The 20,943-nt window shown below is 43.2% G+C and overlaps 1 protein-coding gene across 2 annotated transcripts in view; it reads right to left on the bottom strand.

Annotated features, from left to right (window-relative positions):
- Window positions 1-2,269: 2,269 nt before the first annotated feature.
- FZD6 (frizzled class receptor 6) overlaps window positions 2,270-20,943 on the bottom strand; it is a 96,032-nt gene continuing 77,358 nt past the window's right edge. For both annotated transcript variants that reach the window (XM_089658291.1, XM_089658290.1), the window contains 5 exons: window positions 18,487-18,683; window positions 13,985-14,987; window positions 12,471-12,619; window positions 5,869-6,303; window positions 2,270-2,831 (listed from right to left, as the gene is read on the bottom strand). In XM_089658291.1, coding sequence (XP_089514417.1) covers window positions 2,690-2,831; window positions 5,869-6,303; window positions 12,471-12,619; window positions 13,985-14,987; window positions 18,487-18,683 — 1,926 coding nt within the window. In that variant the 3' untranslated portion in view covers window positions 2,270-2,689. The remainder of the gene's footprint in view (window positions 2,832-5,868; window positions 6,304-12,470; window positions 12,620-13,984; window positions 14,988-18,486; window positions 18,684-20,943) is intronic.

Genomic DNA, 20,943 nt, shown 5'->3' with positions numbered 1-20,943 from the left:
AACTTTGAAAGCTACTCACAAAGTCTGCTGCACTTTCTTTAAAACATACCTGTCACCTTGACATTCCAACTTAAATCAGAGCTCCAGGCATATGCAGTGGATATAAAAAGTCTACACACTGTTAAAATGTCAGGTTTCTGTGATGTAAAAAAATGAGACAAAGATAAATCATTTCAGAACTTTTTCCACCTTTAATGTGACCTATAAACTGTGCAACTCAGTTGACAACAAACTGAAATCTTTTAGGTGGAGGGAAGTAAAAAATACCGAAAATAATATGGTTGCATAAGTGTGCACACCCTAAACGAATACTTTGTTGAAGCACCTTTTGATTTTATTACAGCTCTCAGTATATTTGGGCACGAGTCTATCAGCATGGCACATCTTGACTTGGATGTATGCTTTGGGTCATTGTCATGCTGAAAGATGAAGTTCCTCTTCATGTTCAGCTTTCTAGCACAAGCCTGACGGTATTGGGCCAATGTTGACTTGTATTTGGACCTGTTCATAATTCCCTCTACCTTGGCTAAGGCCCCAGTTCTAACTGAAGAAAAATAGCCCCAAAGCATGATGCTGCCACCACCATGCTTCACTGTTGGTATGGTGTTCTTTTGGTGATGTGTATGGTTGTTTTTGCGCCAAACATATCTTTTGGAATTATGGCCAAAAAGTTTAACCTTGGTTTCATCAGACCAGAACACATTTTCCCACATAATTTTGGGAGACTTAAGATATGTTTTTGCAAAATTTAGCCAGGCTTGGATGTTTCTCTTCATAAGAAAAGGCTTCTGTTTTGCCACTCTACCTCATAGCCCAGACATATGGAGAATACGGGAGATTGTTGTCACATGTACCACACAGCCAGTACTTGCCAGACCCTTTAATGTTGCTGTAGGTCTCTTGGCAGCCTCCCAGACCAGTTTTCTTCTAGTCTTTTCAGCAATTTTGGAGGGACGTCCAGTTCTTGGTAATGTCACTGTTGCCCCATATTTTCTCCACTTCACGGTGTGACTGTCTTCACGGTGTTCCATGGTATATCTAATGCCTTCAAAATTGTTTTTTACCCTTCTCCTGACTGATACCTTTTAACAATGAGATCCCTCTGATGCTCTGGAAGCTCTCTGTGGACCATGGCTTTTGCTGTAGGATGCAACTAAGAAAATGTTAGGAAAGACCTATTAGAACAGCTGAACTTTATTTGGGGTTAATCAGAGGCACTTTAAATGATGGCAAGTGTGTGCCGACTTCTATTTAACATGATTTTGGATGTGATTGCTTAATTCTGAACACAGTTACATCCCCAGTTAAAAGAGGATGTGTACACTTCTGTAACCACATTATTCTAGTTTATTATGTTTACTCCCCCCCCCCCCAAAAGATTTCAGTTTGTTTTTCAATTGAGTTGTACAGTTTATAGGTCACAATAAAGGTGGAAAAAGTTCTGAAATTATTCATCTTTGTCTCATTTTTTTAGATCACAGAAAACTGACATTTTAACTGAGGTGAGTAGACTTTTTATATCCACTGTACAAAAGGCCATGTTTAATCACAGGTCTGTATTCATTAATACATCAATTAATGTATTTTTTTAAATGCAACTAGTATCTGATTTTGACTATTTCAGGACTCGGGATGAAAGAGGGAGGAACAAATCTGGGAATCAACCAACTGTGCCGATTGCAAATATGCAGAAGAAGCTGACAGAAGGAGAGAGCAGAGTGATCACAGGAATGACCAGCCATAGATGGTCGAACCGCAGCGTTCTTAGCAGGAACCTGCTGAGATTCTAACCATCTATGAGTAGGCCAATTGTACCCAGGATGATCCATCGACTGACTTGGGTACAACCAGCATGTTGGATTTTTACATTCGATTATAGCCACTAGCAATATCACTGTGCTCTCCTGGCAGGGACAGCTACACGTGCCGCCCCCCCCCCCCACTGGAAGAACACAACATTGACTGTGTTGATGGGAAAATTGCATCATCTATGGCCTGCCTTACACAACTTCAATCATAGGTCCATGCAGAATATCTGCAGAACCAGGAGGTTTAATAGGGAACCATTAATCACATAGATAACATTGTATGTTGGTATGGGAGTAAGAACCCCCATGTTCAGTGTACAAACGGCAAGTCACTCCAGCCGAACCCAAAAGAGGAACAGCATTGACTGTGTGTAGCACAGACTACTACAGTGACTGTCATCATCCTTAACAGCCCTCCAGATGTGACATGAATAATTACACATAACCAAGCTGACCCAATGCAATTTTAGAAAATATATAGAGTTTAGCTTTATTCATGCAGCCCAAGCACAGTCACATGTGAGGGAGGGACGTGTTTTGCCATATGCTAATAAAGACATTCTGATCAAGAGTTGCAGAAACAGAGAGGTGAGCAGGAACATCAGGCTGACAGCCATTGTGACGGGCAAGTTTTAAAGGATATGCAGGAGCAGATATCTCTCCATTAGAGTCTTACAGAGATACAAGAGTGTGTCTGGCTACAACACCCCACGAGCTTCCCTCCAAACCAGAAATTGCAATTTTGGGTGGACTGACCGCTCTCAGTGGTATCCAGCTTTGGTTATGAAGTGCAAAAAAAAAGACTTTATAAAAAGTCCTGGCTAGCCGGTTAACAATACCGGCTAAAATATTATTTATTCAGGAATCCAAACAAGGTTATTTTATGCTGTTTGTCCATTGTGGCCGAACTCGTTTTTGAGGAGGGGTTCTGGAAGATTGGAGAGACCGGTATTCAGGGTGGTGTGAGAAGATCCTCGGTCTCGAAGTGAAGCTGGTTCAGTGAAGTCTTTTTCAATGTGTGAACTAGAAAAGGAGAACAGAAAAATGGATGATACAAGGTAGTTTATTTACTGCAAGCTATCAAAGAGTCCATCAACCAACCTTCTGTGAAAATGTACCTAAACAGGTATTAGAAGCTTAGAGTTTATTAAAATATTTAGAACCTGCCATACAAGCATCCCATTTTGCAAAATGACTGGATAGTGAAATTATAATTCAATTCATCCAGCAGAAAATTTGCTTTCTTAGCTCGGATATTTTTTCACAGTCTCAGGGCTAAGTGACAGGTGCTCTTGGTAGGTGCAGCCTCTTCCACTGACACCTTTCGCATGTCCCCCCCCACACCTCTATTAAAGAAATAGCCAGTATTTGTGAATACAAAAGCATGCGACTCCCCCCCCCCTTCCTTTCCTTCCATGATGGAGTGTTCGGGCCTCAGTGGCCAATCACCTGACTTGAACACATTGATGTTTGAGGGGGAGAAGCTCAATTACCTTGTGTAAGCTCTGAAACAGAACAATACTATCAAACTGATACTTGTTAAAGAAGTGATGCCTATTCACGGAGAATTATACTTGTGGTTTTTTTTTTTGATTGGTTTGTTCAGCTGGAAATGAAACAAATAGCACTTTTGATTTGTAATTGATCAAATAATGCCGGGATTTTGCCGATAGTTTTCTAGTACTGAAAAGGACTGATATGTGCTACTTTTGATTGAAACTCATCACGAGTCAATCAACATATGGCCATAAGATGGTCAAAATTTTTTTTTGTCTGATGGAAACATAGCCCACCATACTACGGATCAGAGAACTGTCCTGCTGTCATAATGCCACCTTATGTCAACCTTTTTATTATACTCGAAGTAAAAAAATACAAAAGGTAAGTACGAAAGAAAAAAAGGCCACAGCAGGCCCAAATGACATCATATAGGACCAGCAACACACCTGTATGAGCCCCGCCTCCAGGAGAACACAGTGGCTCCATGGGAGCGATTCCCACCCAACAACATTGACTGTGTTGGTGGGGGAATCATTCGATTTTCTTTCCCCTAATGTGAGAACACAATGGCTCTGTAGGAAGGGTTCCAGTGGTTGCAGAAAATGAAAGAGGCTAAAGACAGGATTAATCCTACATCAATATACCAAACATATTGGCCTTTCAGTAGGACTCAACAGCGTATTATCAGGCATAGATTTCAGAAGATAGGCAACCATACTATGATTACCAATAAGATAGAGGCCATCCATTTTTGGCTATTGTGGATATCCAGCTACTCCAGCCCTTTTTTAATTTTCGTGGGCAACCTCTACTCAGATATGTGGCTTTACAAAATGGTAGTGCTGCATTTACCAGACCTTTCCAATGTTGTAGAGAAGGGGGTGGTGATTGATTCCAAAGCAACAAGAGTGCCTTATGGGCGTAAAACAGAAGTATGTTCAAAAAGTGTTCTATACGCTACTGTGTTGCCTAGGCCCACCACCAAATCCAACAGACATGTCCAAAATATAAATAGTGACTTTAATCTAGGACTAATAGATACCCACTAGTCTGTCTTTGGCAGATATCAAAACACCAAAATGGACAGTCCCACATGTTGTCCCAGTCATCCACTTGCAGGGCAGCACATCAGCTATTGACTTTGTTCTACAATGCTCAACCGAGGGGGGTTCGAACAGGAACAACGCATTATAAATGACAGATAGCGGTTTACACAGAGTCCGAGCATACCAATGTTTCCAAACAGGATAGCGGAGTCCTCAATGTGAGCGATCCAAACTGCAGACCTTATGTCAACCTTAAAGTGGTTCTACAAGATAGAAAGTTTTTTACCTTAATGCATTCTCTGCAGTAAGGTAAAAACCTTCTGTATGCAGTCCCCCCCCACCCCCCCTTATACCCAAGCCTGATCTTGATCTAATGATGTTGAAGAGAGAGCAGCGTCTATCATGTCCCGCACCCTTCTCGTTGACTCAGACAGAAGTGGGAGTCATTGGTTCCTGCTGCTTTCAATCACAGCCAGGGAGAAGGAAGCGGGGGGCAGAGCTGAACCACTCTATGAGCCCAGAGTGCCGGCAGAGACCTGAAAGGAGGTCTGGGGCGTTGATAGATGTCAGTTGATGGCTACTCTATTCACCCACTGCTGTTAATTGAATACAAGGGCTGTCCAAAAATGTTCAAACTGGCTTCTTCGACAAAAGTCAATTGAAAAACTGACACTTGTCAAGCACAAGGGCAGAGGTAGCCAACAGGGCCACCCACAGCTTGATTTTGTCTGATTCAGCAGGAATTGGCCAAACTGTGAGCAGTGTTTGGCTAGCTTTACAAAGCAACTAACCCTTTTCTTTCCTTCAGTTTTTTTTTTTTTTTATTCTACCCTCACTAGTCTGACAGGATACAAAGAAACTTCACAGCCTGGAGACAAGAACACTGTGCTCTGTTCACACCAGCAGGGGGTAACAGCAGAAGCACCAAGTCTACTCCCTGGAGGGAAACATCACCCAGAAATATGGTTGTGCAACATTTTTGGGTGCCTGTGCTTTATTTAGAGTTCATCTCTTGTCTGTTAATTTTTTTATTTGAGGACAATCTAGTACATCTAATTCTGTCCGCATATAGCCCTAGACCAGGGGTGCATGGTTTATTCCCACTGACGCCAAGACAAATTTCTACTCCCACTGGCCACAGTCTGCCCCCCCTCCCCCTGACCTAATATACAAAGAGCAGTAAACTGGCTCTTTGTTTCAAAATGTGGAGACCCCTGCCCTAGAACTTAAACAGCATGAAGATCACCTACCAGTTATTGACTTCCCCTAGATAATTCAGTTTGTAGCAGATGCATCCTGCAAAGCAGGAATGCAGGGAAGAAACATTCTGACCTTGATCAATTAAGCTGTAAAGTTACTCACAGCATGCTATTACTGAAGACATGATTAAAGTGACATACAATATTAACTGGGTTGCTATTTTAGATAATTTTAGTTCCAGACAGGAGCTTTACACCACATTTAGAAGTGGAAATACACAAAAGGGTATTATTGTGTGAGTCATGAATGCCTACCTGCCCTCAATGAGTCTGTGTACACTTCCAGTTAAGCCATTGCCTCTCACTGTGCTAGGTACGTCATTGTGCTCCTCAGACTGTGTTGGGGGCTCACAGTTCTCCAGCAATGTTAGTATTGTCTCTTCTGCAGGGTGGTCCGCCCCTGCTTTCAGGATAGTGCTACTTGACTCTTTGTCTTCTTTTGGTGACAGGTCCCCTGTACTCCTGACATCCATTTTTGTCTCTTTGTCAAGGAAATCATGGCTGGTGTTGGCCATAGCAGACACACCATGGTTGGTTTTGGCTCCAGTGCTGGTTCCCATGGATTTGGAGAGGACTTTCAAGTTGTGGGAGCTAGACCTATGATGTTTCTTCTTGTGCTTCTGGTTGGAGTTCTGTTTGATAAAGAATTCACAGGACTCTTGCAGGACTCTTCTGCTCTCTGTAACTGGGCTACAAACACAAGAAATTGAAGCTTAGAACAGAAGAAACTAGGAAAACATAACTGACGGAGGCCAAAACCTGGTAATTTACATTCAGCTGAATAAGATACTGGTCCTTAACAGTCTTGGCCCTGAGAAAGGCATCCAGGCCTTTTCTTCTTATAGAAAAAGTAATATTTAATCAATAGGTCAACTTTGTTTAGGTTCATATTTAGAATGTCTGGTAAACTCTAGTAAAATATCAAATTAAATAATAGCTACTTGGTAAATCTAATACCAGTAAAGTAGAAAACTAGTTTGTTCAGTAAGACTGTCCTAGCTTCAGACATCTGTAACTGTCTCAAGGAACAGTGAAAAGAGCAACATACAAACAATAAATGTAAGAATTCTGCCGCCACCTCCGGGTAGGAGGATTAGGTTTCAGCAGAACATGGAGAGATGTCAGAGAAAAACAAAATATGTGCCGATTAGACAGAGCGGGTGCACACAACTACATGAGGTTTATCATTCCTGCTCTAGGCAGACATGTCCCCTGCTGACACTGCCTGGAAACCCAAGCACATGCCACAGAGGAGAGGAAATGCTGCCTGTCTCCATACAAACACCCATTCAAAGCAAATACGTACTGCAGGTCAGCTCTAAACCACAGATCTTGCCTGTATGCAGCCAGGGCTGCCGCGGTCTGGACATAATGTAATCAAAAGCAGGAGCAACAAGAGAGCATTGTCCCTCCACACCACCTGGGTGCTCACTCATTTCCTCCAACATGGCCACTAATAATAAAACTAGCAATCGCGTGTCTGGGATGGGAAGGCGACATGGAATTGTGAAGTCCACTGTGAAGGCAATCATATGACATCCACAGGAAATCTGGACATTTAGAGGCTTATTTACTAAAGCTGAAGTGTGCAAAATCAGGCTGACTTCTGCATATAAACCAATCAGCTCCCAGGTTTTATTGCCAAAGCTTAAATTGAACAAAGCAAGGTAAGAAGTTGATTGGCTACCATGCATAGCCACATCAGATTTTGAGTGCTCCAGTTTTAGTAAATCTACCTCTTAGTGTTTCCAACTGTCCCTAATTTGGAGGCATGCTTCTGCTTTCTGGAACCAAAGTCCATTTACTGGTCTGATGTACATGCCTGTATGTGGTAAACATAATATATATATATATATATATATATATATATATATATATATATATATATATATATATATTAGTATAGTGCACTCAACTAATCTTCATGTTATTGCATTGGTTTTTTATAAAACACTTATTACTACACAGGATTTATATAGCGCCAACAGTTTGTGCAGCGCTTTATAATATAAGGGAGACAGTACAATTACAATACATTTCAGTACAGAAGGAATAGGAGGGTCCTGCTCATGGAGCTTACAATCTAATGGGAGGTGGAGGTGGTACAAAAGGTGATAGCTGTAGGCGATGTTCTGATGAAAGTGGTTCAAGTACAGTTCTTAGGAGGGAGATGGGGTAGGTTTTTCTAAATAAGTGCGTTTTCAAAGATCCCCTAAAGGCCAACAGGGTGGGGGTTGACCGGACATACTGCGTAGGGAGTTCCAGAGGATGGGAAAGGCTCTGGAGAAGTCCTAGAGGCGAGCGTGGAAGGAGGTGACGAGGGAGCTAGAGAGCAAGACGTCTTGGGTGGAGAGGACAATTTGGACGATATCTGCAGATGAGGTTGGTGATGTAGCTTTGGGCAGTGTTGTGGATGGCTTTGTATGCTGTGGTTAGTATTTTGAATTTTATACATTGGGTTAGCGGAAGCCAATGAAGGGATTGGCAGAGAGGGGCAGCAGTCACTGATCGGTTGGTAAGGTGTATGAGTCTAGCAGAAGCATTCATAACAGACTGAAGGGGAGATAACCTGTGTAATGGTAGACCAGTGAGGAGGGAGTTGCAGTAATCAAAGCGGGATAAAACCAAGGCGTGGATAAGTTTTGTGGTGTCATTGGTCAGAAAGGGGCAGATTTTGGAAATGTTCCGGAGATTGAGGCGGCAGGATTTAACCAGTGATTGGATGTGGGAAAGGTCAGAGTCTAGGATTACACCTAGCACCCCGGCATGAGTGAAAGGATCAATAGTTGTGCTGTTGATCTTAATGGTAAAGTCATGAGTGGGGGATCGGGGAGAAAATATTACAAGCTTGGTTTTGGAAAGATTGAGTTTAAGGTAGTGGTGTGACATCCAGATTTGTGATATGTGAGGAGAATGAGGGGGTGATCTGGGGGGTGGAAAGGTAGATTTGGGTGTCATCAGCATGGAGGTGGTATCAGAAGCCATGGGAGGTTATCAACTGGCCCAGGGAGGAGGTGTAGATTATTATTATTATATCGAGTTTATATAGCGCCAAAGGGTTTGCTCAGCGCTGTACAATAGAGGGGGGACAATACATGAAACAGTACAGTAACAACAAACAGCACACAAGGGGTAAGAGGGCCCTACTCTTTCGAGCTTACAATCTAGGAGGGAGGGGGTAGCGGTACAGGAGGAAGTGGCTGTGGGGGATGGAGTGGTAGGAGGAGGGAAGGGAAGGGCAGCGGCTGTTAGGTGAGGGTGGGGTAGGCTTCCCTGAAGAGGTGGGTTTTCAGGGAGCGCCTGAAGGTGAGGAGGGAAGGCGACAGTCTGATGGATTGGGGTAGTGAGTTCCAGAGGATGGGGGAGGACCTGGAGAAGTCTTGCAGTCGTGCGTGGGAGGAGGAGACCAGGGAGCAAGATAAGAGGCGGTCCTGTGAAGAGCGAAGGGTACGGGTAGGGTGGTACCTGGGAATCAGGTCGGTGAGGTAGTTAGGGGCAGTGTTGTGAATGGCCTTATAGGTCAGAGTGAGCAGTTTGAATTGAATGCGTTGGGCAATGGGGAGCCAGTGGAGGGAGAGGCAGAGGGGGGTGGCAGAGGTGGAGCGGGTGGTGAGGTGGATGAGTCTGGCCGCTGAGTTCAGTATGGTCTGAAGCGGGGAGAGTTTGCACTGGGGTAGGCCGGTGAGGAGGGAGCTGCAGTAGTCAAGGCGTGAGATAATCAGGGAGCGTACGAGTAGTTTAGTGGTGTCTGGGGTGAGGAAGGAGCGTATCTTGGCGATGTTGCGTAGGTGGAGCCTGCATGTGTTTGTAAGTGATTTGACATGAGGTTGAAAGGAAAGGTTTGAGTCCAGAATGACGCCAAGGACCTTGGCTTGCGGGGCGGGATTGATGGTGGTGTTGTTGGTAGTGATGGAAAGGATGGGGGGGGGCGCGGGAAGGGGGAAAGACGAGAAGCTCGGTTTTGGAGAGGTTGAGCTTGAGGAAATGGAGTGACATCCAGTCAGAGATGTCGTTTTGGAGGTGAGTGATGCGGGCAGAGAATGTGGGGGTGAGGTGAGGGGTGGATAGGTAGATTTGAGTATCATCAGCGTAGAGGTGGTAGTTGAAGCTGTGGGAGTGTATGAGTTTGCCAAGGGAGGAGGTGTAGATGGAGAAGAGAAGGGGTCCAAGGACAGAGCCCTGGGGGACCCCAACAGAGAGGGGGAGGGAAGGGGAGGTGGTTCCGTTGTAGGAAACGCTGAAGGAGCGTTGGGATAGGTAGGACGAGAACCAAGAGAGAGCAGTGTCTCTGATGCCAAGGGAGAGTAGTTTATTAAGGAGGAGGGGGTAGTCGACTGTGTCAAAGGCCGCGGAGAGGTCTAGGAGGAGGACGACAGAGTAGTCGCCTTTGACTTTGGCGGTTAGTAGGTCGTTGGTGATTTTGAGGAGGGCAGTTTCGGTGGAGTGTAGGGGACAGAAGCCAGACTGAAGTGGATCAAGGAGGTTGCTGTCAGTTAGGTGAGCGCTTAGGCGATCGTAGGCCAAGCGCTCAAGGAGCTTGGAGGTGAGTGGCAGCAGGGAAATTGGTCTGAGGTTGTTGAGGTCAGTGGGGTCCAGGGAGAGCTTTTTGAGTATGGGGGTGATGTGCGCATGTTTTAGGGGGGAGGGGAATACGCCAGTTGAGAGCGAGAGATTGAAGATGTGGGTGAGGGAGCAGATGAGGGAAGAGGGGGGTGACCGGAGGAGTTGAGAGGGGATAGGGTCCAGGGGGCAGGTAGTGAGGCGGGCTTCTGAGAAGACTCTGGTGACTTCCTCAGTGGTAGTAGGGCTGAAGGAGTGCAGTGCTGGGGGGGGTTATGGTAGGCAGGGCCTTGGGTGTGGTGGGGGGCAGTGTCGTTGCGAGGTCAGAGGAGGGGAGAGATGAGGGGGTGATGGAAGGGGGGAGGCTAGATGGGGAGGTAGATTGCAAGTTGACTATGTCCTTGCGGATTGCGTCAATCTTGTTGTGAAGATGAGTGGCAATCTCGTGGGCGGTAAGTGAGGTACTGAGTGGAGGAGGGGGGGGAGAGAGCAGGGAGTTGAAGGTGGAGAAGAGATAGATAGAGAAAAGGAAGGGCCCAAGGACAGAGCCTTGGGATACCCCAAAGGAAAGAGGGAGAGGAGAAGGAGTTGTATGTGATACTAAAAGTGCGCTGAGAAAGGAAAGAAGAGAACCAGGAGAGAGCAGAGTCACGGAGGACAATGGAGTGGAGTTAACTGAGGAGGAATGGGTGGTCAACTGTGTCAAAAGCAGTGGAAAGGTCTAGGAGTATGAGTATGGAGTAATGGCCATTGGATTTAGCAATTAGTAGGTCATTAATGAGTTTTAGTAGGGCAGTTTCAGTGGAATGTTGTGGGCGGAAGCCAGACTGTAGGAGATCAAGACGGTTGTTGTCAGTAAGGTAGCAGTTGATACGGTTGTGAACAAGGCGTTCGAGACGCTTGGAGGAAAACGGGAGCAGGAAGATGGGTCTTAAGTTATTCAAACAGGTGGGGGTCCAACAAGGGTTTTTTTAATTTAAAGTATGGGGCAACCAGTGCATGTTTGAGCGGGGAGGGAAAGGTGCCCATAGAGAATGAGAGGTTGAAGATGTGGGTTAAAGCGTTTAGGATACAGCAGGAAGGAGGCTGCAATAATTGTGAGAGGACAGGGTCCACGGGACAGGTGGTGAAGTGAGCCTTGGAAAGGAGTTTGGTAACTTCCTTGGTGGTAACAGTGTCGAAGGAGGAGAGTGTTCAGTGTGTTGTTGGGCCTGGTATGTTGGTTGGAGGAGGAAGCTTGACACTGGAGATCTTATCGCAAATTGTGTTGATCTTGTTCTTGGAATGACTGGCAATCTCCTGTGCAGTAAGTTGGTGGGTGGAGGCAGTGGGGGGTGGAGTAAGGAAATAAGGGTAGAAAAGAGTTGAAGAGGATTGGATGAGAGAGTTTTGATGAGGGTGTTGTAGTAGGTTTGTTTAGCATCAAGGAGGCTGGAGTTGTATTTGAGAAGAGCGAATTTGTAGAGGGTAAAATCTTTCAGGGAGTTCATTTTACGCCATGCAACCTTCAGCATCAAAAAGGTATACATTTTGTGGGACAATTTGTCCCTAAATCATCGAGATCCCTGTCACTGAAACATTAGCGGAAACTTAAGGAGCTCTGGCTGGACACTGAATAGGTCATGTTGGGAGAGAATACTAGTTTTGACTGCTTCGATGCCCCCTAAAAGATGTCTATATAGTTTGCAAACTGACTGTGCAACCTTTTTTAGATTTTACAACTATTTAGGGTAGTGTAAGGCCTAGCTTGACTGCAGATACATGGAAAGGACTGTTTAGCAAGTTCCTCCCACTATATAGTCATTACCATATCTAGAGGCTCATGTTGAGGGGCTTTCTCCTAAGTGTTGTGTGTGCGTATGGAACACATGTCAAGGGTAGGTCAGCAAAATCCCACGGAGTTGAATCGATTTTGTTTTGCATGGGGTTGTGCTGTGCTTCATTGGACACAGCATGTCCTATTAAAAAGGTGCATGTCAAATGCAGGCAAAGTAGGTCAAATGCAGCAATTTCTTGATGAACATTGCGTTTTTCATTCAAATGCAACTGCCTGTGTATGATTGGAAAGTGCACCATTTGACAAATGTACAACCAGACTGAACTATATGTGGCCTGCTTTACTGGAATTGGCAAAGCCTTTTCTGCTAGCACATGAGAGTTATAAATCATTCTGTGGTGCAGCACTGTTGCCCGGTATATGAAAACAATCTGCCATAACCATAGAACTTTACAATAACTACAACAGCTTCACGTTTTATATTTAGGAGGCGTCATCTAAAATAAGTAAATGATCTTACTCTTTTTTGTGACTCCGGTTGAAAAAATTGGCCCACTCAGAGCAGGTTTTTTTACTTCCAACCCAGAAGATAGCGGAAATCCCAACAATTAACGTCATCACATACTTTGTTAGAAACAACCCCAGGTCTGGTCTGGCCATGTTCTTTAGCTGTAAAAAGAATTTCATTTTACAGTTTTGGATGACTAGAGAAATTACAGATCTAGCTATAGTTATGATCAGAAACATTTAAAAGCGGAGCTCTAGGCAAACCGCTAAACACACAGATGGAACGAATAACATGGGAGTGGTTTTTTACCTCCAAAAGGATTTCTGAGATTTACACACTACTCTGCCTGGCAGGGCAGGAGACCTACCTTTGCTCTGCTGTAGTTACTCAACACCTACAGGTCTTGTCCCTCCCCCACCCTATGACTGGATAATGAAATGACAAGCAGCGGACTGATTGGCTCATTACTCTGCTGTCTTCTCCCAGATAAATGAGCACAGGTACTAGAATTGCATAATATATGACTGAAATACTGATTTCACATCAGAAGAATAGCTTGGCAAAGGCTCTACATGTACAAAATTGTTCTGTCTACAATCTGTCAGCATGCAATCAACCATGCCAGACAGTAACAGAATACGTTTTAACTCCATTCATTAGAATGTATTTGTTTACAGTCAGATTATTTTTCACATAGAACTGCAGTATTTATGTAAATCTGTCTTGAGGTCCTCCTGTAATTCCCAGCACAGCAGCTCTCAGACCGGGAGGAGGGACAAGACTCTGGACCAATAAAGCTCTTTGCCCTTTCTGAACATGATCCCAATAAGTGAAAGCATAACAATTACCGTATTGGTGTGCTGCTATTCCCCCATTGTTCAAACAGCATCCTGGGGTATTGTAGTGATCAAGTTTTGTTACTTAAAAAGGACAGTTTCTTCTTTGGGAACAGGTTACATGTTCCACCCATTTTTGCCGATGTACCAGCTGTCACAAAAAAAAAAAAAAAAAAAAAAGGAGCATGGCTGTGTGGTGCTCCGCCCACCGGGCTGTGTCATTCATTCACAGAGTTCTGCGAATGAATCAACTATAAGTACTGACAATCTTTTGCAGCGGTCGGCTTGTAGTTCTCAATGAACTACCACGGAGCTGTTGAGAGCTCTGGTAGTTCATTGATTCTTCCTGTCGGTGTGAAACTGCCTGCCCGTACAATATAACGGACAGACGGCTCACACGGAAAGCCTGCAGGAGACCTGCATAGCACCAGCGATCTGCTGATCTTTGGTACAATGCTTTCCAGGCGTCCTAAAATAAATAAATAAGTGCACTTTTTTTTTGCACGTTAAAAAAAAAAGAAAGAAAGAAAGTGCATTAATTTATTTATTAAAAGGTGAACTTGTCCTTTAATTGTAGCTCACAAAATGAGGTTGTTGATCTCACAACAAAGTCTGGAAGAGGTTCCTGGATCACCACATCAAGAACAAGTCTAGTTTAATGTAACTAAAGACTACTCTTTTTATGTTTACCTGATATGGGCATGGAATATGAAATTGCTGGCAGTGGTCAGCTACCCACGTCAATTCCCATGAGGACCTTGATAATTGTTCATAGACATAACACACCAACAGTATTCCCAGGGGAACAAGATAAGTGCCGCTGAAAACTCCAATACGGATCATGAATTTTTTCAATTTCTTCTGGTTCCTTTCATCATGTTGGATAACTTGACGGACATTGTTTAAAGAGATAATCCCAGCCAAGAGTAAAGAAAGTCCAATAAAAACACTGAAGCACAAAGGTAACAGTACAAAAAATGTGGACACATTCTGGTCATAAAGTCCAACAAAACAGACCCCACTTATATTGTCTCCTTCTACTTTGTTCATGGCTAGAAGAATGATTGTAAGTATTCCAGGAATGCCCCAAGCCACAGTATGGAACCACATAGACTTCTGCTCTATGGCTTCAGAGCTCCACTTCTGACCCGCAGCCAAGTACCATGTGATGGTGAGCATGACCCACCATATTGTCCCAGCCATGGTGCAGAAATAAAGCAGCATAAAGATGACAGTGCAAGCTTTGTTCTGGGACCCAAGGACCACAGTGCTTGAAAGGTTTTCACTTGCCTCATGGCAAGAGACAGAGTTCCCCATAAGAAACCCGATAAAGTATATGAGTGAAACAATGCTGTAACAGACTGAATAGAAAATGATTGGCCTCTCGGGGTACCGGAACCTTTTCACATCAATCAGGAAGGTCAGGAATGTGAAGAGTGTGGCACAGAGGCAAATTATAGAAATTATGCCAATAAAGTTTTTGGCAAAATCCAAGTCTTCTTTTTTGAAGTACATGTTGGGGCAAGGTGGAGAACAGTGATCTACTCCCAAAAACCTATATCCTGCCACTTGAGAGGTTTTCAGTTGGCGTGGGCACCAAAATCCATAATCTCTTTTAACAGTGACTACAGGCTTGTTTGTGCCTTGTGAATTCTCCTTTTCATAGGTTTTTGATGCCGCGCAGTCTTCTAGCCTAATGGATGGAAACAATGGATACATCATTACATATTCATTTTTCAGAGCAATTCACGTATTTTCACAATGTAAGTTAGGAATTGACACCACAAACATAATTGTATCTATATAAAATGAACTGTGATGTAAATGAAAAATGTTAACAGCAAGCGCAAATCGGTCAGATGTTTGCCTTAACAGAAAATAAGCTGTACTTTGGATGCTATACTCAACTCAGCCATTTTTTCATGCAGAGGTTTACTAAAAAAAGCCACACGACTATTTCTAACATCAGAATAACCAGCTGGCATCTGCCAGAGTGAACCTATAATTGTCTCTGCTAAAGTGCATGTATAGCCATATTTTTATAGTTTAGATAGAATGTGGAAGCAGTGGAGCCCCTGTCAGGTTTTTATTGCTGTCTTCACTTTTATCCACATATCAGGGACAATGGTCACCAGATTAAGTAGTAAATGCTATTAGCTAGATACCTAGGAGGTGCCTACGAATACCTGCAGCACCCTGCAGCCCCTGTCACAATAGCCATTGTGATCAGATGGGCCATTTTGATTGGGCAAAAAGACAACATTTTCTGCTAGTGTCAAAACATGACAGTCCCATCCTGTCTTCTGTGCCATTGTATTGGCCAGTAAGGAACCCTACCATAGTAATGGGCCAATAGAAAGTCATGGGCAAGCTTCCACACTACCAAGAAGTTCGAGAGCTTTGGCTTATTAGAACACCCTGGGATTCAGCCATGTCAGAGGAGGTGCCTGCACTTCATATGCATTAACATCTTTAAAAGTTGTAAACTATAGTTTTATATGAAAGGAAGATGCTAATAAAATTACAGTTTTGGACTTTAAATATCCGTTTTTCTTCTGCTCCTATACAGTACTGTACTTTAAGGCTACATGCACATGGATGCATTTGCCCATGCGGCATAAAGAGGCTGTGTATTTTTCGCGCCCAGGATGTCCTAGAGCTGTGTACAGCTGCCCATGGACTTATAGGTGTAGGCAGCTGTACACAGCTATGCGCCACTATATGCGTAGAGTAGTGCATGCAAACACCTGTAATGTCCCGAATGCAGGTAGTGTGAATCTAGAACATTGTCTTTGTGTATACGCTACTTTATTCAAATAGGTGCGCACACAGCCTCCATTACACTACACAGTGCATGAAGTCTAATACTATCTAGCTCTGCTGTGTATTTGTAGATTTTTTTTTTTTTGTCAGAGGGGATAGTTACCTTTATAGCACCAACTTTCTTACTAAATATCACTCGCAAATTTGGTGAGCCCTGTTTTAAGTGTAACCAATGAATCGTTCTCTAAGCCAGTGTGTTTGTCAACCGGTGTGCCGCAGCAAAAAAAAAAAAAAAAGACAAATCTACCTATACAGTCCAATTTGAGTGTGTTCTGTCCTAACTCCTGTATACAAAGAGGTGGGAGAGAGCACAGCCTGCACCTCCTCCTGGCTTTCTCCTTCTCCCTGTTCCTATCTGCACTCCAGTGACAACCCCAGAAAGCTGTGTGGGCTGCCCGTATGTGTCCTATTAACCAATGACGCGCGTACCATGGATTTTACTGCGGTGCAATTTTAGAAATCACGCCAGCACTTTTTTGTGAGTTTCACACACACAGAGCAGCCCATTTAAACACACAATGTTTAAGAATGTTAAAAAAAAACAAAACAAAAAAGACAAAAAACCAACATGCATGCTTAGATGCATCGCCTGGTGTAAACGAGCCCTCAGACTGGTGTGCCCTAAGATTATGCACAGTTCTAAAAAGGGTTCCTTGACAGAGCCATCCCCCTGATTATGTATATACAGTGGGGATCGAAAGTTTGGGCACCCCAGCTAAAAATTTGTATTAATGTGCATAAAGAAGCCAAGGAAAGATGGAAAAAATTCCAAAAGGCATCAAATTACAGATTAGACATTCCTATAATATGTCAACAAAAGTTAGATTTTATTTCCATCATTTACACTTTCAAAATAACAGAAAACAAAAAAATGGCGTCTGCAAAAGTTTGGGCACCCTGCAGAGCTAATATCTTGTACTGCCCCCTTTGGCAAGTATCACAGCTTGTAAACGCTTTTTGTAGCCAGCCAAGAGTGTTTCAATTCTTGTTTGAGGTATCTTTGCCCATTCTTCCTTACAAAAGTCTTCCAGTTCTTTGAGATTTCTGGGCTGTCTGTCACGCACTGCTCTTTTAAGGTCTATCCATAGATTCAATTATGTTGAGGTCAGGAGATTGTGAAGGCCATGGCAAAACCTTCAGTTTACGCCTCTCGATGTAATCTCCCGTGGATTTCGAGGTGTGTTTAGGATCATTATCCATTTGTAGAAGCCATCCTCTCTTTAACTTCAGCTTTTTCACAGATGGCATCAAGTTACCATCCAAAATTTGCTGAAATTTTATTGAATCCATTTTTCCTTCTACTCGTGAGATGTTCCCTTTGCCACTGGCTGCAACACAACCCCAAAGCATGATTGATCCAACCCCATGCTTAACAGTTGGACAGAGGTTCTTTTCATTAAATTCTGTGCCCCTTCTTCTCCAAACGTACCTTTGCTCATTCCGGCCAAAAAGTTCAATTTTAACCTCATCGGTCCACAGAACTTGTTTCCAAAATGCATCAGGCTTGTCTATATGTTCATTTGCAAAGTTCAAACGATGATTTTTGTGGTGAGGACGTAGAAGAGGTTTTCTTCTGATGACTCTTCCTTGAAGACCATATTTGTACAAGTATCTCTTTATAGTGGAATAGTGTACCACAACTCCAGTGTCTGCCCGATCTTTTTGGAGTGATCGTGCAGTCAAACGTGGGTTTTGAATTGTTTTTCTCACAATCCTGCGAGCTGTTCTGTCTGATATTTTTCTTGGTCTTCCAGATCTTGCTTTAACTTCCACTGTTCCTGATGACTGCCATTTCTTAATTACATTCCGAACAGAGGATATTGACATCTGAAAACGCTTTGCTATCTTCTTATAGCCTTCTCCAGCTTTGTGAGCATCAACTATTTTCAGTTTCAGTTTTCTAGACAACTGCTTAGAAGAACCCATGGTGCTGATTGTTGGGGCAAGGTCAGATGAGTCTGGGCATTTAAAACCTTTGAGACTGACATCACCTGGTCTTCCCAGACGATGATTGAGAACAATCCATGACACTGGCAGGTCTCAGCTTGGCAAAGGGGGCAGTGCATGTTATAAATTCTGCAGGGTGCCCAAACTTTTGCAGACGCCATTTTTTAGTTTTCTGTTTTTTTGAAAGTGTAAATGATGGAAATAAAATCTAACTTTTGTTGACATATTATAAGAATGTCTAATCTGTAATTTGATGCCTTTTGGAGATTTTTCCATCTTTCCTTGGCTTCTTTATGCACATTAATACAAATGTTTAGCTGGGGTGCCCAAACTTTCGATCCCCACTGTATGTATATATATATATATATATATATATATATATATATATATATAAATAAAAAAATAAATAACACTGGACGCACCTATCACATTCCAATTCTTCAGGCCAGGTTATACCGAAGGTATTAGTGAGATTCTTGCATTCAGAGTAGACGATTTTACACATCTCCTTGCAGGGCAGCACAATGTTTCTGGGTTCGGTACAGGCTGGGAAGAAGGCCATACACATAAAATTATGAACTTCCGATGAACACTTAAGTTTCAGCAGAGGGAAAAAGGGCTGCAGAGACAAAAATAGAACAAAAAAAAACAAAACATTATTTCATTTTATTTGAATGACATTTTTAGATTCTATCTTTTTATAAGTAGTAACATAATCCAGCATTTTTTTTAATTTTTTTTTTTTTAAATACAGTCACCATTAGCCCATGTACAAGGCAACATCTGTTATACACCTGAAGCTAAAGCCATTTTGATGAAATGATGTATTTTAGCATCTTAAACGTTTGATGGAAACGCTACTAAAAATCAGAAAAATTCACAAGCTTTCAGGCAGAACCCAGTTTTTCTGGTGCATACACATGTACCTCTCCCACACAGCAGATACAACACGCAGTAATAGCTCATATTGAATGAGGTCAGACATTTCAGATGACAGAACTATACTTGAGTTATCTTCACCAATACGATATACTAAATATACAAAACCCAAGCTCTTGATAACATGTTATTTACACTGCAGCTGAATGTTGACTTCAGTATGTTCACTTCAAAAAGTCAGCAGGGTGTAGAACAAGATAGGAACCTAATTTCACGCATCAGCGATCTTATTTATAGCAAAGTACCTATGGGGCAGCCATCACTCCCAATGAAGGCAGTTTTTATGGGTAGACCAGTAGGGTTTGGCACAATAATTTAATAAACTGCCAGGTTTTTAAAAACACGTGGCCTAGTAAATCTGGCTCAGGATTTTCATTATAATTCAATAATTTCAGTGTAATTACTGGCACTATAGGATACATTTCATTGCAATAATACTTTGTCAAGATAATTATTGAGTTAAGGATTAGGGGGCTTAGAAGGACAATTTAAAACGTGTATGTATAGCAAAAATATTGAAGACATTTCACTGCTCACCCAAGCAGCAGCTTCAGATGTTTACAGAATATGTAAACCCAACATTTCATATCCTTAATATGTGCCTGCTATACCATGTACTTGTATGAAAGTATCCTGTTGTCTTTTCATTGCTTCCTTTGTGTGCAATACCTTGATCTAGCCAGTCCCTCTGCTTTTCTTTTTCAAACTGACGTTTGGCATAGAAGCACATCCATCCTCAGTTTTCTGGCTGTGTTTTCTGACCTGTCCTCCAATGATCAGACTTTTGGAGACACTTCACAAAGCAGTCAGGTGGGCTGGTATTTTCTTACAAAGTGTTGAGAATTTCTGGGTCTTATTCAGGGGACAAAAAGCTCCTAAGAGTGGAACCTTTGCTACTGATCATCTACAGCCATGTTTCTCAAGTAATGGGTCGTGACCAGGGGGAGACTGGGCCATGGGACAAATGCCCCCCAGGCCTCTCTAATGCCCCAAGAAAAAGGTCTGGTGCCTTTACAACAGAACTCAATAAAAAGCGCCGGCCACACGAATATAAATGTTAAGACGGTCGGGACCGCTACTACGGCTGGCATTAATAGCCGGTGCGTACGGTGCACTTACAAAGCGGTTCTATGACCCTCAAGCTCCACTAGTAGGTACTTTTCCTGGGTTGTGGCTGGGTGATGGAGAGCGTTTTTTGAAAGGAGTGAAAGAAAACAGGAAAGTGATGGGGAAAGGGGGATTGAGGAGGACTGAGAGTGTGCATGAAAGGGGAAGACTGATGGAAACCATGAAAGGGGAGGACTTGAAAAGTGGGTCAAGGTGGGTATTAAAAAGGAGGGTGTAAAAGGACGATAAGGAAAGAGCATAAAAAGCAGTACAGTGGCTAAATGGTTAGCACTTCCGCCTGGGAGCACTAGGGTTGTTCGTTCGAATCCCAACCACGGCACCACCTGCCTGGAGTTTGCATGTAATCCCTGTGTCTGCGTGGGTTTCCTCCGAGTACTCCGGTTTCCTCCCACACTCCAAAGACATGCTGGTAGGTGAACTGGCCCCGGTCTAAATTGGCCCTGGTATGTGTATGTATGAATGTGAGTTAAGGACTTTAGATTGTACACCCCTTGAGGGTTAGGGACTGATGTGAATGTACAATATATATATGTAAAGCGCTGCGTAAATTGACAGCGCTACATAAGTACCTGAAATAAATAAATAAAGAGGGGAAAGGAAGGGGGCATGAAAGGGTGGGCTAAAGAAGGGCATGGAAGGGGAGATTGAAGAAGTGCATGAAATGGGGGGGGGGGGGGGGGACTCAAACAAAATGCACAAACTATATTGTTTATTTAAAAAGTCACTGAAGACATTCATACTCTTAACTTAGTGTGCCTTTGAGAGAGTGAGAGGTAGAGGAGGCATGGCTCTGGTTAGGCTACTAGTGTGAG

Source organism: Staurois parvus, unplaced genomic scaffold (genome assembly GCF_062004578.1).
Source record: "Staurois parvus isolate SC_StPar_1 unplaced genomic scaffold, SC_StPar_1.0 ptg001062l, whole genome shotgun sequence".
NCBI classification, from domain to species: Eukaryota; Metazoa; Chordata; class Amphibia; order Anura; family Ranidae; genus Staurois; species Staurois parvus.
The sequence above is the reverse complement of the archived record's forward strand: the minus strand, read 5'-3'. Positions and strand labels throughout refer to the sequence as shown.